This window comes from Xiphophorus maculatus, chromosome 20, assembly GCF_002775205.1.
Source record: "Xiphophorus maculatus strain JP 163 A chromosome 20, X_maculatus-5.0-male, whole genome shotgun sequence".
NCBI classification, from domain to species: Eukaryota; Metazoa; Chordata; class Actinopteri; order Cyprinodontiformes; family Poeciliidae; genus Xiphophorus; species Xiphophorus maculatus.
This window is the reverse complement of record NC_036462.1, coordinates 19,151,088-19,171,097: the sequence shown is the minus strand read 5'-3', so window position 1 is coordinate 19,171,097 and position 20,010 is coordinate 19,151,088. Positions and strand designations below refer to the sequence as shown.

The following is a 20,010-nucleotide window of genomic DNA, read 5'->3' as shown; positions in this document are numbered from 1 at the left end:
CGTCATCGTTTATTCTGACACAAAACCTGTTGTAACATGGGTGGAAAAGCAATAGGATGAATCCAATACTGTGAGGATGAATCCAATACCCCCAAAACTGGATTACAGTTGACAAACTCACTTTGGGGCAACAATCCTTTCTCTTCTTTTGGAAAACTTCCCCTTAGGTCTGACGAAACGGTAACGTTTGTTATATTTGTTATGTTTGCCTGCCAGAGGGACTGATGCACCTTATCGTGAGAAAATCAATTTATGTGGAAATATTGAAGCAACATTTCAAGACAGCCTCTGAGTTAAAACTTGTGCATAGGTGAGTCAAATAGACAATCATAATATCCGCCCCATAAAATTAATTACCAAGTGGCTTAAAGCCAACAAAGCCTTGATCTTGGTCACAAAGACAGAGCTGAAAGGTTGTGCGCAAGCAAAGCAGCCATCAAATCCAACTTGTTTACACCAGTTCTGTCAGGAGGAATGGGTCAGAATACCAGCAAGCTATTGTGAGAAATGTGTGGAAGAAATCCTTATGGAAGTCATACAGTTTAAAGATGACAAAAACGTAAGGAAATTAATTCTGAATTAATTTTTTTTTTATTACTGTTACATAATAAAGAGAAAAAAAAGGTAATCCTTACTTATCTAAAATAGGAAATAGCATGTATAGTTTTTTTGTGCTAGAATAGAAATGAAATGCAAATATTAGTTCTCAAGATTAAGTTCTAGTCTACTGACTGCAATTTTTATTTAAAAACAGACATGTCATTGTTTTATAACTGGCCGACACCTTGTTCCATCAGCAATAACGAAGAGACACTCATCTCCAATAGTGAAGGAGATGAATGTAGCAACACTGATGAGACACCACACAATTTAAACACAATGGAGAACATCACATTAGTACAGCCCAAAACTTTGAGACAGAAACATCCGTACAATCAGAATCCATAAAAACATGACTTGAGGGCAATTCTGCGTAAATCTGATTTAGATATTTAGTCAAAGTGTAACCGGATTTAGGCTAAGCATTTTTTCCCTGTAATTTTATTTTTATTTAAACATACAACACAAGTATTCATAAGAATCTCAGCAATGTTTTGTAAATCATGTAAAACTGCCAGGAAACATAAACTAATAAGCTGTCTGCTGTAAGCTGCAGCTCTTTGGCTTAGTCTCTGTCCGGCATTCATCCAAACCTTCTAGTAAAATATGTTACAAACCTCATTAGTTTTGTGTTCAACTAACTGAGGCAGTGAGAGTTAACATTATAGGGGAGAGGGTGATTCAACAGGCATCCAAATACTAAGTGAAGCCTTAAAGCCTAAAATGTAATCTTGGGATCTACAAACAGCAGCCGCCTGCTAAAGAGACTGAATCATTGTAACTTTTATGGACGTTTAGCAGAGAGAACAACACTTAAACACAACATTTGTTTTACTATCTGTCTGTCTACCCATCCACCCACCTATCCATCCATTCATGCATTGTTTGCCCTGAGGGATATTTTACAATGCTACCATAGGAGGAAACGCAGTTGCCCTTTTTTGCCCGTATATCCATTCATTATTGTAGGTGCTGATCTAATAAAAACTAAGCACAAGTGTTGTGACTCAGATATCGAACAGTAGAATACGTGAACAGTAACAGGAATTGTTCTTCAAAGGGATATTCCCAGCAGTTAAAAAAAAAACAAACAACATAATTTTTCCAGTTCTTGTCCAAAGCATTTGCTTTGGAGAAGGAACACAAACCCTAATCACAAATGCAAATTCTGCTGAAAAATATCTGCCTCTGAAGAAAACACTCCGCGGTGGAGCAATTCATTTTAAATAATTTACTTTATTTTCTTCTTTTAACGACATACAAAACGTTAACAAATTAATTCAGGAAGTCTGCCCTTTTTTCGGTATTTCTCTTGAAAATAAAACTAGAGGAAACACGTGTTCAGCGGCTCGAGCGCGCTATTGAGCAACTGCGCCTGCGCGAGAGTATAAAAGCCAGCGAGACGCTGGTGGGAGCATCGCGACTCCGCGGAGGAGAAAGTTGAGCAAAGATGATCTGGATATTCCCTGTGCTGGTTCTGCTGTGTTTTCTCCTCACACACCGCTGGAGGTAAGTCAGTCTGAGCTCATGACGATGAACAACTACAAAGAAGACTTTATTGTAACGATTTGATGAGTGCAGAAAAATGTCTGTGTTACACATGAAAGGGAAATTGTAACAAGCTATAAAATGGATGATCTTTAAGAAATACAGACAGGCTACAAATCAAATTCAAAATGCCTTTTGCCTCAAGCTTTTATTCTTGTTTTGTTGTTGTAATTAGGCATAATTATCTACTAATACAAAAGTATGTGGTTTGAGTCACATCTCTTATAACGATAGAAACAACATAACAAAATGCGCTTTGATATTTTTTTTCCAAATATGAACTCATGTGTACGATGTGTCTTTTGTTCTTCATTTCCTTTCCTTTAGATACAAAACTGAGCCGCCTCTGGACAGAGGACTAATCCCATGGTTGGGTCATGCACTTGAGTTTGGAAAAGATGCATCCAAGTTCATAACCCGAATGAAGCTGAAACATGGCAACATATTCACGGTAAGTAAGGAGTTTTAAACTCCTCAAATACCGTCTACTGTAAAGTAACAGCTGGATGTGAAAGTTGTTCTTTATCTGGAGAGAAATCTAAGTTCAGCTGCATGAAATTAACCGAGGAAGTATTGAAATACTCAGCACGAGTTCTTTGTGGCAGATTTTATTTTGTTTTTACTCACTGTAGATCATTTTGAAGATGAGGTTCATTCCTGTTGATCTTGAAAAACCTGCAGCTTTGGGCGAGTTTAGAGTCTTTAGAGAAGTGAATGTTGATCATGTTTTCTCTGAATGTTTTTGCTTTCTGTTTCTGTCATTTAAAATTTTCCAGAGGACTTTACTCCAGATTATTGTAGAACACATTTTATATTTTTGTAACAAAATGTAATTAACCCAGAGGAACCTTTAGTATTCAATCAATTATTATTATTATTTTTTAATTCCCTAAAGTAACCATAAAAACCAAGTGTCACAAGATGTATTTTTAATGAGAAATTTAAAATCTTCTCATCCATTCTTACTTCTCTGGATGCATAGGTGCGTGCTGCAGGCCGCTATGTGACCTTGCTGCTGGATCCACACTCTTACGATGAAGTCATCAATGACCCAGATTCGCTGGACTTCGGGCGCTACGCTCAGGTGCTCATGGAGCGTATTTTTAACCTGCGGCTCCCTCTTCACCAGCCAGAGAAAGCCAAGGCGATGATGAAAAGGTCATTATTTAATGGCTCAAGCCATTTACGTCGTCTTTTCATCGCTGTGGTTATTCCTCTTTATCTGCTTCCTATTTTTGTTTTTCTTCTTTTGCCATTATCCAGTTCTCTTTTTATTGAAGAACAGAAATATTTTCTTGTGAATTTTAAGTCTCTTTCTGAAGGGAATTAAACATAAAGAAAGTATTTTTGGGGAAGAGCTCTTTGGCTTCTTGCACTTGCCTCTTGCCTAATATGTCCAGTCAGCAACTCCTTAATTATGCTTTTTAGCTTTACTATCAGTCTGTGAGGCATTTTTACAAGATTCCCTGCAATTGACCTTTTCTGCTCTCCTCTTAAACATTTTGTGTCTGCAGGCACTTTATGGGAGGGAGTTTATCAACGCTCAACAGCACTATGAGTCGAAACCTGGAGACCTTGCTGAAAACCGAAATGCCGCTCAACCAGAGGAACTGGAAGGAGGAGGGCTTGTTCCACCTCTCCTACAGCTTACTCTTTAAGTATGAAAAAAAGAACGTCTTCCCACACTCAAATACTCTTGGCTGTTATAACAGGAATGTGACTAAAGACCCTTTAGGTAAACAGTTTACACACTACTTCATTTGGAGGTTTTCTGTTTGTAAGCATTGCTGGAGAAACGCATTGAGGTCACCTTTCCGGCTTAACAATCTTGGCAGATGGACGATATGTTTCCAACTGTAACTTTACTACAACTGTTAAGTAAGCTAAAGAGGGAGAGGGTCACATGAAACAGTGTGTGATTGTTTCCTTTTATACATTTGTGTCTACAATTTGGAGATCCCGCACATCGACGAGGCGTGCGAGTGGAAAAATTCAAATGATATGCGTTGTGGGCATTTAAAATGAAAAACTGTCTGGGCTGTTTATCTGTTCATCAACAAAATGAGTATAGCATTCATTGACTTAATCATTCTTCATCCGTTTTTTTTTCTTTTTACTCTGCAGGGCCGGTTACCTGACGCTGTTTGGAGGAGAACAAAACAACAACAGCACAGATCCCTCAAGAGTTTATGAGGAATATAAGAAGCTCGACGGCGTCCTATGCAGTCTGGCGAGAGGGACTCTGAGGAAAGGTACAGAGACAGGCTGGATCTTTTTGAAAAGCTTCTGAAACATTTAACTCAAGGAAATTAGATGCTTCACAAAAAGTATTCATAAGCTTTGAATTGTTTCAAATGTTGCCACATTGGAACCTCAAACTTTGATGTAAATTTAATTGGGATGTTTTTTGTGGTAAGCCAAGAGTTAAGCCATCATTATGAAGAAGAGGGAAAATGATTATTATTGGTTTTGATATATTTTTAGTCCGTACCAGTTTTGCACATGTTTGAATGCATGGCAAAAACATTAGACATGTTTAATAGTCTGTTGTTAAACATTAAGCATTAAACATTGGAATGTGACCTTTACTTAATAAAGGTCAGATTTGTTCCATGCGTGACTCTTAGTTGTCCTGTCAGCAAATTTTCACACCTAAGCTGAGCATTTCTGCAGCTCCTCCAATGCAACCATTTTAGGAGCTTCTCTTGTTAATGCTCTCTTCTCGGCTTTCTGTTCGTGTCTTGATAGGAGTGCATTTGTGCCTAATCTTTACATTTTAAGGTTGTGGATTATTAAACAGTGATCTCTGAAATTGCGATGTTGCCTTATTGGCCTAGCTTTTGTTTACACTTCTTCACAAGTTTATCCATGAGTTGCTTGCTGTGTTCCCTGTTTGTCATAATGCTTTTAGATCACTAAAGTTCTTTAACAAACATAATCTCAATGAAATAAATGGAAATTTGTGGTTGCAGGGTGAGAAAATGTGGAAAAAGGCCAAGAGAGATTACGTTTGGTAAAGCTAAGTCAATAAAGGAGGAGTTTTACCAGTATGAGTAAATGTAGTTTTTTGGTTTTTACGTCTGTCACTAGTTAATGTAGTTTGACATCATCAAAATATAGTCTTAGATTTGTTTAGAGGTAGTTATGGTGAGCTGCTCTTACTCAGCTGCTTACATAGTGTCTGAGTCCTGTGTGACTAATTTTGCTCCACTAACAGTGATGTAACTCGTATCTATCAAAACAAACATAGAAATCCCTCTGCTGTTGTTTCTTCTCATCCCCTTTTTTATTTTGGAGATTTCCATCATCCATCCACCCTCACTGCAGTAAAACATGACAATGTCACTGAATCGGACTGCTTATGTTTTTCTTTTTGATTTTTTTTTTTTTTTCTGTGACTTACTCACACGCTCACTTTTGCTCTGTTTATCTGTGTGTGACAGAGGAGAAGAGGACTGCACAGAGCATTCAGAGAAAGCTCTGGGAGCTGCTGGCTCCAGCAGGTCTCACAGAAGACTCTGGGTCAAGCCCCTGGCTCCACGCCTACAGGCAGCTCCTGAAAGAGGACGGCGTGGACGAAGAGATGCAAAGAAGGGCCGTCCTGATGCAACTCTGGGCCACGCAGGTGAGTCAGCTCGTGTGGGATTGGCATTCAGTGAAAACAAAGCCTGGATTTCTGACTGTGATTATGTCTGTAAGTTAGAAAAGCTTGCTGCTCTGTCACATTAACATGACATAACCCTGTCTTTATTAGAGTTTTATTATGTATTCTGTTTGTTGTCTCTAAAGAAAGTGACTCTCAAAATGAAAAGGAGATGCAGTTTCCCTTTTAGTCACATGGTTGTGCTGTTGTCTTTTGATACAGGACAAAACTGTTGGCACTTGATGCCAGTGTTGAGGAAAATCAGCTTCTAGAGCAGAATCAGCCAGTTTTCTCTTAATCATCCCTGATTGTTCAAATATAGACAGATTAAATTTTCCTTTTCATTACATGTATCAGATTGAAGATCTCCCACTTTCTCTGATCTATAAATGTATCAGCCAAGTTGATTCTGATCTCTTGTGCATCTATACTTAAACATTTTGACATGAGAATGGATACAAATCTGTCTAATGTGTCTAAGAAGAATTTAGAAGAATACACATTTTTCACACTGTGATATGTAACATTAAAGATGTTCCTGGTGTTTTTTGTTTTTTTAAAAAATCACGATGAAACATAGAAAGTCTGCTCCAGAAGCTGTTTTTCTCTGATGCAACTCTACTGAAAAACCTTTTCCTTTTTTATATGGTGGTCGTTAAAAAAACAATAATAGAATTTGCAGTTCAGACCTCAAAAACAACCAGAAATCAGTGTTTAGTCGAGATAAAACTTATTGGTACAGCTGCAGCTCTATTTGTTTCCAGAGCATAAATACACATGAATTAGCTTTTTAGATAAAAAAAAAATATTTAAAATACACTAAAACATGACAGAGAGAGATGTTTCCTATTTTAATCTTTCTTTTTGTATGTCCATGTGAAATTTCTACTACGAGAAATACTGATAAATGAAAAAGTGATTATATTTACTGCTACAGTTCTGTTTTCTAGCGTGTGTATTTTAGTCACAAGCTTTGCTGTAGTGCTGATCGTCCTGCCCTTGAATGCAGGCAGATGGCAGGGGACCTCAGGTTTCCACTGGCTTTCCTTTTTAAGTAAACCATTACTGCACTGGGCTTTGCCAGAAGTGAGACAAACCAGAGCATGGCTCTCCTCTTCCCAGACACATGAGCGGAAACCGTTCTTATCTGTCTTCCAGCACTAAATAAAAAAAATCATTAGGCTTTTCATGTAATTACAAAAAAATAATAATAATTTAAATAAAGGCTGTGTTCTGTCACAACTCCAACCAGAAGGTAGATTTTAGATCTGTGGATGTCGCGTGATTTTTTTATTTGCCGTTAACAAACAGCCACCTGCGCCGTCACTATGCAACACCAGAGTGGGGGATCTTATCACACCATGCTCATGTGAGGGTTTTTTTTTCCATCTGTGTGTTTCCAGGGAAATGTCGGTCCTGCTGCATTTTGGCTTTTGGGCTACTTGTTGACAAACCCTGAAGCCCTGACGGCAGTGAAGAGAGAGTTTGGCCAGATTTCACAGATGGCGAGTTCAGGGACTCCTCTCATGGACAAATCCACGAAGACCCCAGTGTTTGGTGAGGGCTTTATTGTTGTTTTTGTTACCAGATTAGCATTTTTCTGCTTTACTTTGGATGTATTTTTAGAATAATTAAAAAGTATTAATACCACTAGGAGCTTTTCATTTTTTTATGTTTACAGCAACAAAACGTGAATATGTTTTATTGGCACATTATTTGACAGACCAACACAGAGTAGTGCATATTTGTGAGGTAGAAGCAAAATCATGCAGGATGCCAAAATGTGCCATTCATTCATATTCAGTCCCTTTTACCCCACAATAGATTCCTGCTGACCTGCAAAAATCAACAGCTCAGGTTGGGAGAATCTGTTTATAGAACATCTATTATTCATGCCCTCCACAAATCTGGCTTTTATGAAAAAATGGCATGATTGTAAAAAAAAAAAAAGAAAAAGAAAATCCTTGTTGCAGTCTGTCACAAGCAGTGAAGGAGACCCAGCATACATAGAAGGTGATGAGACTAAAATTAAACTTCCAGACCTGCATAAAAACACACCATCCCACTGTGAAACAAAATGGCGGTGTCAGCAAAATCCTGTGGTGATGCTTTTCTTTAGCATAGACAGGAAACTGATCGGAGTTCATGAGAAGATAGATGGAGCTAATAACAGGGAAGGTCTGGAAGAAAACATGTTAAATGCTGCAGAAGATTGGAGGTTTACCTTCTATCAGCACAGATATCATGAACGTACAGCCTGGTGTAAAATGGGATCGAAGCATGTTGATGTAAGAGCTGAAAATTGATCTTCACAGATGCACTCCGACCAGTCTGACTGAGCTTGTAAAAGAAAAATGGACCTTCAGTCTCTAAATGTTTTAAAACTGATACAGACAGGATACATGTACCATCTTTGAAAATGTTAGTGGTTTAAACATTAAAATGTGAAAAGGGTATCAATACGTTTGCTTATTACTGTAATAGCATTTACATATAAATAAATATAACATGCTAACTGTGTGTTGCAGCTGAAAAATAGCTAAATCCATTGGTTTAGTTGCAAATATTCATTGTAAAGATTAAAAATACATAAACATGTCTGTTCGTTCGCACAGTCATTGTGATTTTTTGTTTTCGTTTTGATTTAATTTAGACAGTGTCTTGGAAGAGACTCTTAGACTCACTGCTGCCCCCTTCATAACAAGAGAGGTAGTGCGGGACAAGACCCTCCACATGGCTGATGGTGGGGATTACCTGCTGAGAAAAGGAGACAGGCTGTGTTTGTTTCCATTTGTCAGCCCTCAGATGGACCCAGAGGTCCACCCCGAGCCACAGGTTTGTTTCCAGCTTCTTTCTTCTTCCTCCACTAGTTGGAGGCAAGTTTTACGATAATTGATATCAAGAGTGGTTTATGTAAGGTGGGAATAAGCGGCCACACAAAGCTGACCCTGAACGGCCCAGTGAGAGGTCAGATCCAGAGCTCTGGGCTACTCAGGGATTATCAGAGCATGAGAACAGAAACAGAGTTAATAGGCGTGGGAAGGACACTGCAAGTCTGCTTAGAAAATATATACAGAAAATATATAAGAGCCCGCTGCACTGACCCCCATTGAAAACCTCCGGGTTGTTCCACAAAGTACTGATTTCTGAACTCTTCCTGAGTTAAAACATCAATGTTGTTGTTTATAAATGAACATGAACTGTTTCTATTTTTTTGCATTATTTGAGGTATTAAAGCACTGCATCTTTTTCATTATTTTGACCATTTCTCATTTTCCCATTTCCAATTTTTGGTTGGAATTTTGCAGTCATGTTGTCAGTAGTTCATATAATTAAACTATGTTAATTTTGCTCAAACATATATCTATAAAAAGTAAAACCAGAGAAACTGATCATTTTTGAGTGGTCTCTTAATTTTTTCCAGAGCTGTATGTCCACTGTCAAACATCACATTTAGTCATATTTAAATTTTTTTGTGATTTCTTGCATCTTATTTTTGCTTTGTTACCCCTCTAGAAATTCCAGTTCAACCGTTTCCTGAATGAAGATGGATCAGTGAAGAAGGACTTTTACAAAGGAGGAAAGAAGCTGAAATATTACACCATGCCCTGGGGTGCAGGGACCAATGGCTGCGTGGGGAGGCAGTTTGCCATCAATACCATCAGAAAGTGAGCGCCCTGCACATATTTCATCAGAATAATTGCAGCTTTGAAGTCGAAAGTTCTAATTATGTTTCTCGCCTGTGTTCACGATTCAGATTTGTTTACGTGTTGCTGACCAGCTACGATCTGGAGCTCTGTGACTCCAACGATCAGCTTCCGGAGAAAGATGCCAGCCGTTACGGATTTGGGATGCTGCAGCCTCAGGGAGACCTGCTTGTCAGATATAAGCCAAGAGCAATGCGTTAAATTTTAAACATTTCATCGCAAAATCATTGTTAATATTGTCAATATAATTTTTGTACGTTTGTATTTATTGTTGTATGTGTTTATAAGAACATTATTTTTTCTATCAATAAAAATGAGTAATGTGTTTGCTGAACTTTGTGAATATTCTTTTGTTGGTGCGTCAAATATTTTAGTCTGCCTTTGTAAGCAAACAAAACAATAAAAATGTAACAAAATAAAATTGCAGTGATTTGCTGCTCACTGTTTTAGGAAGCTGGGGAGTTCTTCATGTTGACTACAGAGTGAGTTTAATGAGGGCGGCGCTTGTCTAGTAAACAGAGCTGATCTGGTACCGGCAGAAACAGGCCTGCTGTTTGCAGAGTGAATCTGAGTGGAACGTTTCAGTTTATGTTCCAACTCGTCCCTCTTACTCACAGGAGAGTATCTATCACAGAGTACAACTCATAGCAGAAGCATTGAAAGAACTATAAAAAAAACACATGCAGTGCCTTGCAATTGTACGCATACCTGTTGAACTCTTGAGATTTTATATCACAGATCTTAAAGAATGCAAGGTTGACCAAATATTTTCCAATTAAAACCTTAAAAGTGTGGCTTTAAGTATGCGTGCAGCCCTCTCTCTGTCGTTCTTTTGTAGATTAGATATTTCCAAGGGCTGGAGTCCTTAATATTTTAGATGTGTCCATCCTTCAACACAGCTGAGTCAAATGTCTGAATTAGCTCTTCACCGTTTGTCTTTCTGCTGAGGCCAGATAAATTATGAATTTTACTTATTTTTGTTGGATCAGAAAGACATCTAGAACATGCAGGATACCACACCTTGAGAAGTGACTTTGGACATCTCTGTTGTAGAACCACCAGTCTTTTTTGTTTCTACCAACTCTACGCATGTAGAGACAGAATGTTTGCCAATTTGTCTTATAAAAATAACTTAAGCTACATCAGACTGGACAGAGAGCTTCTCTGAACAGTAGTTTCAAAGTAATGCCATGGATTCCTAATGGGATTTGGGTCTGGACTTTGACTGGGCCATTCTAACGCATGAGTATAAACCATCCCATTGTAACTATGGCTGAATGTTTCGGGTTGTTGGTATACTGGAAGTGCGACCTCCATCACTAATCTAAATTCTTTGCAGTCTCTGACCAATTTCTGTATTTTTTTATTCAGTATTCAGTATTTACCTCTGACCAGCTTTTCTGCCTCTGGTAATAAAATCAATAAAATCAACCTCACAACATGATGCTGCCATCATGTTTCTCTGAGAAGATGTGCATTCTTGTTTTCTGACACACATGGCATTTTGCACAAAGGATCAAAATATTCATTTTTGAATATTCTAACCCATCATAACCCATCATATTGGTTATGATGGCAAACTGGTAACTGCTTCCTTTCAACAATGACTTTTTACATTTGAGTTGTTCAAAAAGATCAGATTTGTGACTAGTTGTTGACCTATTTTGTCAGGTATTAGTGTTTGTTCATACAAAAAAATTAATAAAAAATAAACAAGATCATAACACATTCAAAACCAAACCACAAATCTACCTCACAAAACTGTCTAAGTTTAATGTGAAACTGTCAGAGAGGCAGTTTATTTAGGTCCTGTGTTATGATTGTGTAAAAACAGATTGACTGAACTGTTCATTTCTGTAGCTTCCTTAGAGTCTTATGAGCCTTCTGGTTGTTTACTGATGAATGCTCTCCATATTAGTTTAGGTGGACGCCAAGTCTTGGTAGGACTTATTTCCCAACAATGTCACTTTAAAGGCTGTTGGTTCCAATGGGTGTTAATCCAGCAATCTATCAATTTTATAGCACATGACAATTATACACTACTTTTTTGTGTTTCATACGATTCCCATCAAATACAATTAGGTTAAGTGAGTAGGATTTTTTTTTATCCCTCTTCCTTACGCAAGACGTCACTTCTAAACTCCTTGGAGGCATAACGCGATGGCAAAATCAAAATCCTCTCCAATTATGTCCAGTAGCGAAGTAACAAAGCGCAATCAGTCGCGACGCTGTGGCGCTGTGAGGGTTAATTTCACACTGACTGCGCCGCTGGAGGAGCCTGAGTGAAATCAGCCCCAGCAGCATCCCGTCCACAGTCACAGCCACTCAGCGCTGCCAGGAAGCTGTTCAGAGGCGAGATTCAGACAGGATCCCCGCTTCCACTCTGCAGTCTACTTGTTGATTCACTCCAGAAGTGCTGCGAGAGGCAGACAGAGACTTCTTGGCGCTGTTATTTTTTTATTTTTATTATCGTTGTTATTTTTTTTATTTTTTTTGTATTGGCATTGTGTTTTCCATCATGTCTGAGCGCGGCTGATGATGCATCGCTCGACTCCAGGCAGAGCGAAGGAGCGTGTGGCAGGATTAACAAGTTGTAGCGCTCCTGCAAACGAAACGATGCTGATTTCGCTTCATGAGGTGAATCGTCACATGAAGAAGACGCGTAAGTGTGATGCTTATTTATTGACTGTGTTTTAAGATATTGCGTTGTTAGTTCGTTTAATATGGGGGCGTTGGAGCTGATTTTATTTTCCTATTGCGCTCATAAAAGTTTATTGTTCCCCTCGCAATGTTTGCAAGAGCCAATGTAAGCTTGGATAAGCGTGGTGGAAAAAAGTGTGATATCTACCCAAGGTCCATCTGGTTCTACTTAGGGGGATAACCCGGCGTGTTATGGGCTCTTAATCAAAGTTGATAATCGGTGTCAGTATTAGCTCGGCTTAATACGAGAACAGCTCATCTCTGTATTCACACAACTTCATAGCTTTATGATATGACGAGCTTAGACCGGAACCGGACGCTTTTCCACCCGGACTGACACCTTTCAGCACCTCGGACAGCACCCGACCGGCGGGGGTGGCAGATTGGGGGGGATGTTCAGCACCGGACAGCGATCCCACTCTGAGTCCAGTTTATCATTGGCCCGGCTGTCCACCTCCCGTGTCAGCAAGAAAATCGGCTGTGCCTCTTAAAGCTGATTAAAATATCTATTTGGTTCTCTGATGAGTGGATAAACCACCTGACATTGCTGCTGTAGGACACCGGCGGTGGCCGCTCAGCAGGCGCTGAATAATTAAAAAAAAATTTCTTCCTCTTGTTTTTCAAAGCACAAGAAACGAAGCGGGGTCCTGATGCGGTCATCTCCAGGATCATGTCTCCCTAATCTCCCAAACTGCGTCTTCCAGGCTCTCCAAGTGTCCAACTGAGCTGAGCGAAGATGATCAAAACCGGCTCCCGGTTGACCACCACGCTGCCTCCGGACACCATAGACATCATCCGGACCAAGACACACTCCCGTCGGGTGAGACTCAATGTCGGGGGACTTCTCCACGAAGTCCTCTGGAGGACCCTGGACAGGCTGCCCCGCACACGGCTTGGCAAGCTGCGGGACTGCAACACGCACGAGTCCCTCATGGAGATATGTGACGACTACAGCCTGGACAACAACGAGTATTTTTTCGACCGGCACCCTGGCGCCTTCACCTCCATCCTGAACTTCTACCGCACCGGGAAGCTGCACATGATGGAGGAGATGTGCGCCCTCTCTTTCAGCCAGGAGCTGGACTTTTGGGGCATCGACGAGATCTACCTGGAGTCCTGCTGCCAGGCCCGGTATCACCAGAAGAAGGAGCAGATGAACGAGGAGCTGAAGAGGGAGGCCGAGAACATGAGGGAGCGGGACGGAGAGGAGTTCACCACCACATGCTGCTCTGAGAAGAGGAAGAAGCTCTGGGACCTGTTGGAGAAGCCCAGCTCATCGTTTGCTGCTAAGGTAAACTAACTTCAAGTGTGCAGACTTTTGTTGCTCGCTGTGTTTTGCAAAAGTATTCAGCACCTCCTAATTTCTAAGTTCTTTTTTATTTTGAGGAGCAGCACAAGGGACAGACTCATAAAATTAAAGGAAACTGAAGTACAGTTTTTTTAATTCAGTCAACAAAAAGCGTGTCTCCCACCCTCCAACCCCTCTTACTCTGATATTACTAAATAAAATAAAATGCAACTAACTACCTCCAGAATCCATCAGTGTAAAAGCAGCTGTTTTGGTAAATAACAGGAGTTAATATCATCAGGGATCAAGTTGTCTATGAGTTTAAAGCTGGTTTAGGTTATAAAACAATATTCCAAGTTTTGCACAACTCACCTTCCAATTTTCAATCCATCAACTGGAAACATAAAGTTTGGCACAACGTCAGATCCACAGACATGGCCGCCCAGGTAAACTGACCATGAGCAGCAGTCAGAGACAACTGGCAACTAGGCTGATGGTAACATTTGAGGAACTGCATGGATATAAATCTCAGATTTATAAATCTTACCAATACAGAAAACTGAAAGAAAAAAAGTAATTTCGAAACATGTAGAAGAAGGTGATCTGACCAAATACAAAGTGGCACTAAAAAGACAGACAGACAGACAGACAGACAGACAGACAGACAGACAGACAGACAGACAGACAGACAGACAGACAGACAGACAGACAGACAGACAGACAGACAGACAGACAGACAGACAGACAGACAGACAGATAGATAGATAGATAGATAGATAGATAGATAGATAGATAGATAGATAGATAGATAGATAGATAGATAGATAGATAGATAGATAGATAGATAGATAGATAGATAGATAGATAGATAGATAGATAGATAGATAGATAGATAGATAGATAGATAGATAGATAGATAGATAGATAGGTAGATAGATAGATAGATAGATAGATAGATAGATAGATAGATAGATAGATAGATAGATAGATAGATAGATAGATAGATAGATAGATAGATAGATAGATAGATAATACAGCCTTCCCTCTCTTTGTCTTCCTTCTCTTATGCGTCTCCTTGAACACATCATAAGAAACACAGAGGAGTGGATCTTCACAGGAGTTTGTTCAATGAGATGAAAGCTGAAGGGACAAAACTTTTTCTTTATAATATATATTTATTTTCCAGTCTAGAGTTTTGTTTCTGCAGCCAGATAAGAGAGTAAAGTAAAGAGTCAGTTGCACCAGTAGGATGCCTGAGATCATGTTTATGTGTTAGAACGTTCCAGTTAAATCCAACATCCTAAATCCTACTGTGAAGCTATGTTATCAGTTCTGAACTCCTCCTCTGGGTTTTTATTTATGGGTCTCAGAGTAGAAGGGGTGACTACAAATGTACCCCACATTTCCAAGGATTTATTTGTCAAAAAAAATTGAAAACAATGTCATATTTCTTTTTCCAGATACATAATTTTGCTCTTTCTTGTGTTGGTAAAACTCATAAAATCTCCCCCAAAATACAATACAGCTAAATTTATAAAGGCTCAAGAGACACGAATACTTTTGCAAGACACAGTAAGACTGAATGAATGACTTCTCCATTTTTAGGTCTTTACTGAATGTTTTTTAATTTAGATGACAAACAGTAAAGATTCTGGGCTTCTCTTTAAACTAAGCTGCTGCGTTAAATCTTTTCCTATCAGTAGATGTAATTTAGGGAGAAGAAAAAAGCGAATATTAAAGCCGTCTGTAAAATAAAGGCATATATAGTCTACTCACCGGCTGGTATCGAACAGCAGCACTCCAGAGGTTCATTTTGTTCTCTCTAATCGATGAATCAGTGACATAAAATTAACTCTATGCAATCTTCAAAGAGCTGCTCCATGTTGACGTCTTCCTGGAGCACTAATGAATTTTTTTGCTCTTGGTGGGTTTTTGTTATTTGAAACACATGACACCAGTCTTTGTTTCCCTTTATTGGTTTCAGTCGCACAATAACCACTCCGCTGCTGCTAGCGTGTAGATAACAGGAGATAATTAATGACTATTTGTTTTCCGGGCAACAGCAAACAGAACAGGAAGGAGTCTTGTCACTTACTGTTAGAGAACCTTCCTGTGCAAAATATGTATTTTTAGCCCTTCGCATCACACCCACCCACCCACTCCCTTTTCCTCACACTCTGCCCTCTTGGCTTCATTTGCCACCTCTGTCTCATTTCCAGCTCAGTACTCAATCACCCAACTCATTAAGAGGCTCATAACTCACAGTCCAGGAAGAAAAGAACGTCACGTTGTTGGATCAATGAGGGCTGCCATGTTAACAACACGTTTAAATGAAGAAAGCAGTTAAAGATTCAACCTGGTCGTTGCTCACTACACGTGGATTGCTGCCTGTTCATTAGCAGCATATTTGTGTGGGGATTAATGATGCCTGAATTAAGGAGTCAAACAAACTGCATTGAGAAATCAGCGGTGTGTAACTTAATCCCAGCTGTTCTGAGAAGGCATCACAGGTTTGTTAGAAATCGCTAAAGGAAAAATCTGCATCGTTGAAGTATATCTGGATCAAGTACTGATAAAACAGAAATAAATAAAAAAACAAGAAAAAGTGTATAAATTCTGTCCAGATTTAATCCATTTTTAAATTTCCTTTGCATAGACCCCGTGGAGGACGGGGTCAGTCTGAGAGACGCATTAAAAAGACCTCCTGTGTGGAAAGGCAAGACGTGTATTTTGAGCTGTGATGGTCAAATCGTTACTCGAGGAAGTTTCAAACACTTCTTTGAACAGGAGTTGCTACATAATTAATGTTACTCGTCTATTTAAAGACTCTGATCCATGTCTGACCTTGTGTTGCAGAGACTGGCAATCATTTTTTCTTCAATATTCGGCCACGTTGCTTAAAGTCATGCAGCATCATAGTAAACACTGCAGGGCCTGATCTTTGGCAGCAGAGGAGCATGAACATTAGCTTACCAAGCAGGCAGAAACTCAAACAGCCCACTATGACCATGTCTGCATGGATAACGCCACAATAATTGAGATTCAGATCATCTCTCTGCTTTTATGGTAAGTTATCACTTTCACTAACTTGGATATATTCTTATAATGAGCAACACAAACGTCTAAAACAGGATTCAATCTCATTCATTGAGATGCCAGGAAATGTGTCCTGAGGTTCCCCCTCCCCAACCTGTTGCTGTGCACTACTGAGCCAGTGGCTGAAGGAAGGCCCCTATCCTTGTTTCCTTGGTTACAGGAAAAGAAATTTGGCTGTTTGGGAACATTTCTGGTTGTGAAAAACATTGATAATCATGGTGTGGAAGCTAAAGGGGCGTCGCCACTCTTACATTGTTTCAGCTGCAAGATACCTGAACAGATAGCATGATTAATTAGCCAGCTAAAATCAGCTGGTTGTTCTTAAACATAGCAACCCCAGATATACAGTATGTACATGTTGCTAAGTGCTACAAAGTGTAGCACACATCTTCTAGATTGTTCTTTAATAGTCAACGTGTTTTATTCTTTTAGAAGCAGTAGAAACATTTGTTCTTTTCTTTTCTGTTTTGAATAAATTTAGATTCTGTTTCACTTTACATTTATGCTGAATTTTTGGAAGAATTTATTCTTGTCTGCAAGCTAAATTTCAGCCTGATTAAGTGCCTCTTGGTTTACCGCATTCATTAGCCTGCATTTTACCATCGGCTCATTTCTGCTCTCTAACGTGGCTGTGCCATTAGGTTTAACTATATTACACACTTGAACTGTGCTGGAAATATTCCATGATGTTTTTCTGCTGAGTTGATTTGGCCGTTGATAATATGCTGGAGCTCAAGAATGGTCTGAAATGTATAAAAACAAATGAAGAGTAAATGTTTTGATTGATTGTATTCTTTGGTCAACGTAAAAAAAAAATGTTTTCAGGAGTTTAGGGAAGATGGTGTCTTCACCTGATGATGCAAGAATTAATCATCCAAAATGCTTTTTTAGTTTCATTCATCACCTGAATCTGTTTGTTTATAAAAGTATTTTCAGGATGCTACATGGCAAATATCTGGTCTAGGATTTTAAATCAGTTTTATAAACTTTAATCATTTTTACAAGCTTTAAAAAAAGAAGCCTGCTGTTTTTTCCTCCAATATTTTATTCTTTAGTGTGAGACAGTAAAAATGTCACATTAAGACAGAGTTTGCTCTTTACACTTTATTGAAAAATTGTCTCTGTGAAATTGTTTCCTCCCAAACACAGATTGTGTCTCATTTATATTTCAGTGGTGCTAAATTTTTGATTGTGCCACAATAATGTTTGACTCCGACCTAAAGGAAGGGAGCGTAATGAAACATCTGCAAACCCTGATTTCCTTGTGAGGCTCTTAGGCTGCAGCGCTCAGTCCAAAGCGCTCCGTCTTTCACAGCAAGGCAGCGGTGAAGGGCAAAGTCTGCAGGAGTCACACCAACTTAGTTCTACAAGAGGAGAAATTAAAGCCAGCCAGTTTATCAAAACAGATAAGTTTAGTATTTTTATGCTTTCACTTTTGCAAAAGCATGAGTCAGCGGTGCTGATCAATGAAGCAGATCTTAAAAACCCAGAAATTCCTTTGCAGTGGCTTTCTGCAAGCTCCAGATTTAAACTCAGAAATCTTTAAAACGAGCCAAGAAATGACCAAAAAATTTTACTCTGGAAAAATTTCATCTCATTCATGTTAGATTGTTTTAAAAACACATTTTATTGTGTTTTTCATGTAACGTAAAGTCCATCCGAATGCTCGTAATACCTGTTTACATTGAATATTAGTCATGAATTTGATTTTAAGCGCTGCAGTCCTGTTAATGAACAGAGCAGCTCTGCTGGCATGTACAAACTCTGCTGCTCTGGCCGAGGCTGTGTGAGCTAATTGCATAGAAACTCCTCGTCCCAGTGAGACACAGGCAGCCATGACCAGAGGGCACTTAACTGCACTTCTTACCACACATCAAATATTTCCGATTGACTTCACTTTAAGCACTTTGCCTTGTTGTTTGTAGAGTCTGGGATGACTGTGTGCGCCCAGGGCGGTGTTGGGATGCAACAGTCCAGTGATTTCTCTTAACCCTTTAGTGTTCGAGCTATCTGGCCCGATCAATGACTTGCTAGTGAAAATTAAGAAAATCTGTTTGGGGACATATTGGATGCAGAGTTATCAGACTTTCAAGAGGGACTTTCACAAGACGCTGAAGTTGTACAGTCAGTGTGTTAGTGAGTGACGTAAAAGGCGGAGAGTTCAAAGGTGAAACAGTAGTTAGTCACTCGGCGTCGACTCCGAGTACCAGAGCTCATCATTTCCTCTGTTTCTCTTCACCTTCCTCTCGCTCCGTCTGTTCGCACTAACAATTATGCTCGGAATTACAGAGGGCATATTACGTTGTTTTCACGATTTGTTGCCAGGTAACGGCATCTCCTTCGCTGCGCTTAGGTAAGCTTTGAATAGCCATAAATTTAGGGCACGCAGTTTCCCAGCTGCCAGACTGATTACAGAGCCATATATCGCCATGTGGGCCAGCGTCGAGTCACAAGGAGAGCCAGGCTCATTGACAGAGAGATTAAGGAGTCTCTGTCGTTGTTTTTACTCATCACCATCTCCGCATGTTTCACATTTCTTCTGCTGGGTCGCCTCTTCCCAGTATTCACATACTCAGGAATTATTGTGGAAAATCTAATGACATGTCGAAGTGATCCAAAGAATAAATCAGCTGTATTAATCTTGATGACATCTTAAGGCTCTGATGAAATCCTTCTAAGTTTGTTTTTCCCAGCTTTTTCAGCAGCAATTACACATTTCTAATGAAGCTTTCTAAACACGGGGCAGGGAATTAGCATTATCGATTTAACACGCCGCTTTGATCAGCTTTCGAACAGAAGCAGCATCCCATCAGAGCCGAGTGGCAGCTAATCTGAGGAGAAGATCTGTCCATCTGTGAGCAGTGAAGATGAAGATTAAATTGTTTGCGTTGAGTGTCTGCGTAACTTTCTCAGAACTTCAAGGTCTTAAAGTATCTGGCAAAAGTATTTATACTTATAGAACTTTCCCCACATTATGTCACGTTATTTTACAGCCACAATGTAGACTGAATGGAGAGCATTTGCAGAGATCAACTTTCAAATTTTGCCTCAGATTCTCAATTACATTTACATTAGGGCTAACAGATGCGTATGCTTTGACGTCAATAATTTAATTGTAGCTGGTGTATTTACGCTCTTTAAAAACTGTGAAAAGACGAAGCAGCATGAAAACTTTTGCAAGGAACTTATGCTGCAGCTACAGCCGCTAAAAGCTACATTTTAGCTGAAACTTGTTCAGGAAACGTCTGACAAAGTTGAGAATAGATGTCATGATGGTCAGTAAGTAGAGCCCAGCTTTGTACTCCTGTGGCGTATAAATTACTTTCTTTGTTGATGGAAGTGTTGCGTGACCAATGTGGATAATTTGCCTCCAAGCATCTGTGTTCAATCTGTAGGCCTGTTTCATGTTTGAATGATTACACCTCTGC

The 20,010-nt window shown here is 39.4% G+C and overlaps 2 protein-coding genes across 2 annotated transcripts in view; both read left to right on the top strand.

Moving 5' to 3' along the window:
- Positions 1-1,938: 1,938 nt before the first annotated feature.
- Positions 1,939-9,832, top strand: LOC102224227 (prostacyclin synthase-like). The gene is made up of 10 exons (XM_005799883.2): positions 1,939-2,109; positions 2,476-2,599; positions 3,131-3,306; positions 3,663-3,806; positions 4,273-4,400; positions 5,592-5,773; positions 7,195-7,348; positions 8,445-8,626; positions 9,308-9,459; positions 9,549-9,832. The coding sequence occupies exons 1-10, from the start codon at positions 2,051-2,053 to the stop codon at positions 9,697-9,699; spliced, it is 1,452 nt and encodes a 483-aa protein (XP_005799940.1). The 5' UTR covers positions 1,939-2,050; the 3' UTR covers positions 9,700-9,832.
- A 1,978-nt stretch (positions 9,833-11,810) lies between these two features.
- Positions 11,811-20,010, top strand: part of kcnb1 (potassium voltage-gated channel subfamily B member 1) — a 44,823-nt gene continuing 36,623 nt past the window's right edge. The window contains exons 1-2 of the mRNA XM_005799882.2: positions 11,811-12,160; positions 12,825-13,489. Coding sequence (XP_005799939.1) covers positions 12,935-13,489 — 555 coding nt within the window. The 5' untranslated portion in view covers positions 11,811-12,160; positions 12,825-12,934. The remainder of the gene's footprint in view (positions 12,161-12,824; positions 13,490-20,010) is intronic.

Bases quoted from the DNA above. Each gene is read 5' to 3' on its own strand.
- LOC102224227 (XM_005799883.2), top strand. From the start codon at position 2,051: ATGATCTGGATATTCCCTGTGCTGGTTCTGCTGTGTTTTCTCCTCACA. The intron at 2,110-2,475 runs GTAAGTCAGTCT...CCTTTCCTTTAG, and splicing joins CTCCTCACACACCGCTGGAG to ATACAAAACTGAGCCGCCTC. The intron at 8,627-9,307 runs GTTTGTTTCCAG...TTACCCCTCTAG, and splicing joins AGGTCCACCCCGAGCCACAG to AAATTCCAGTTCAACCGTTT.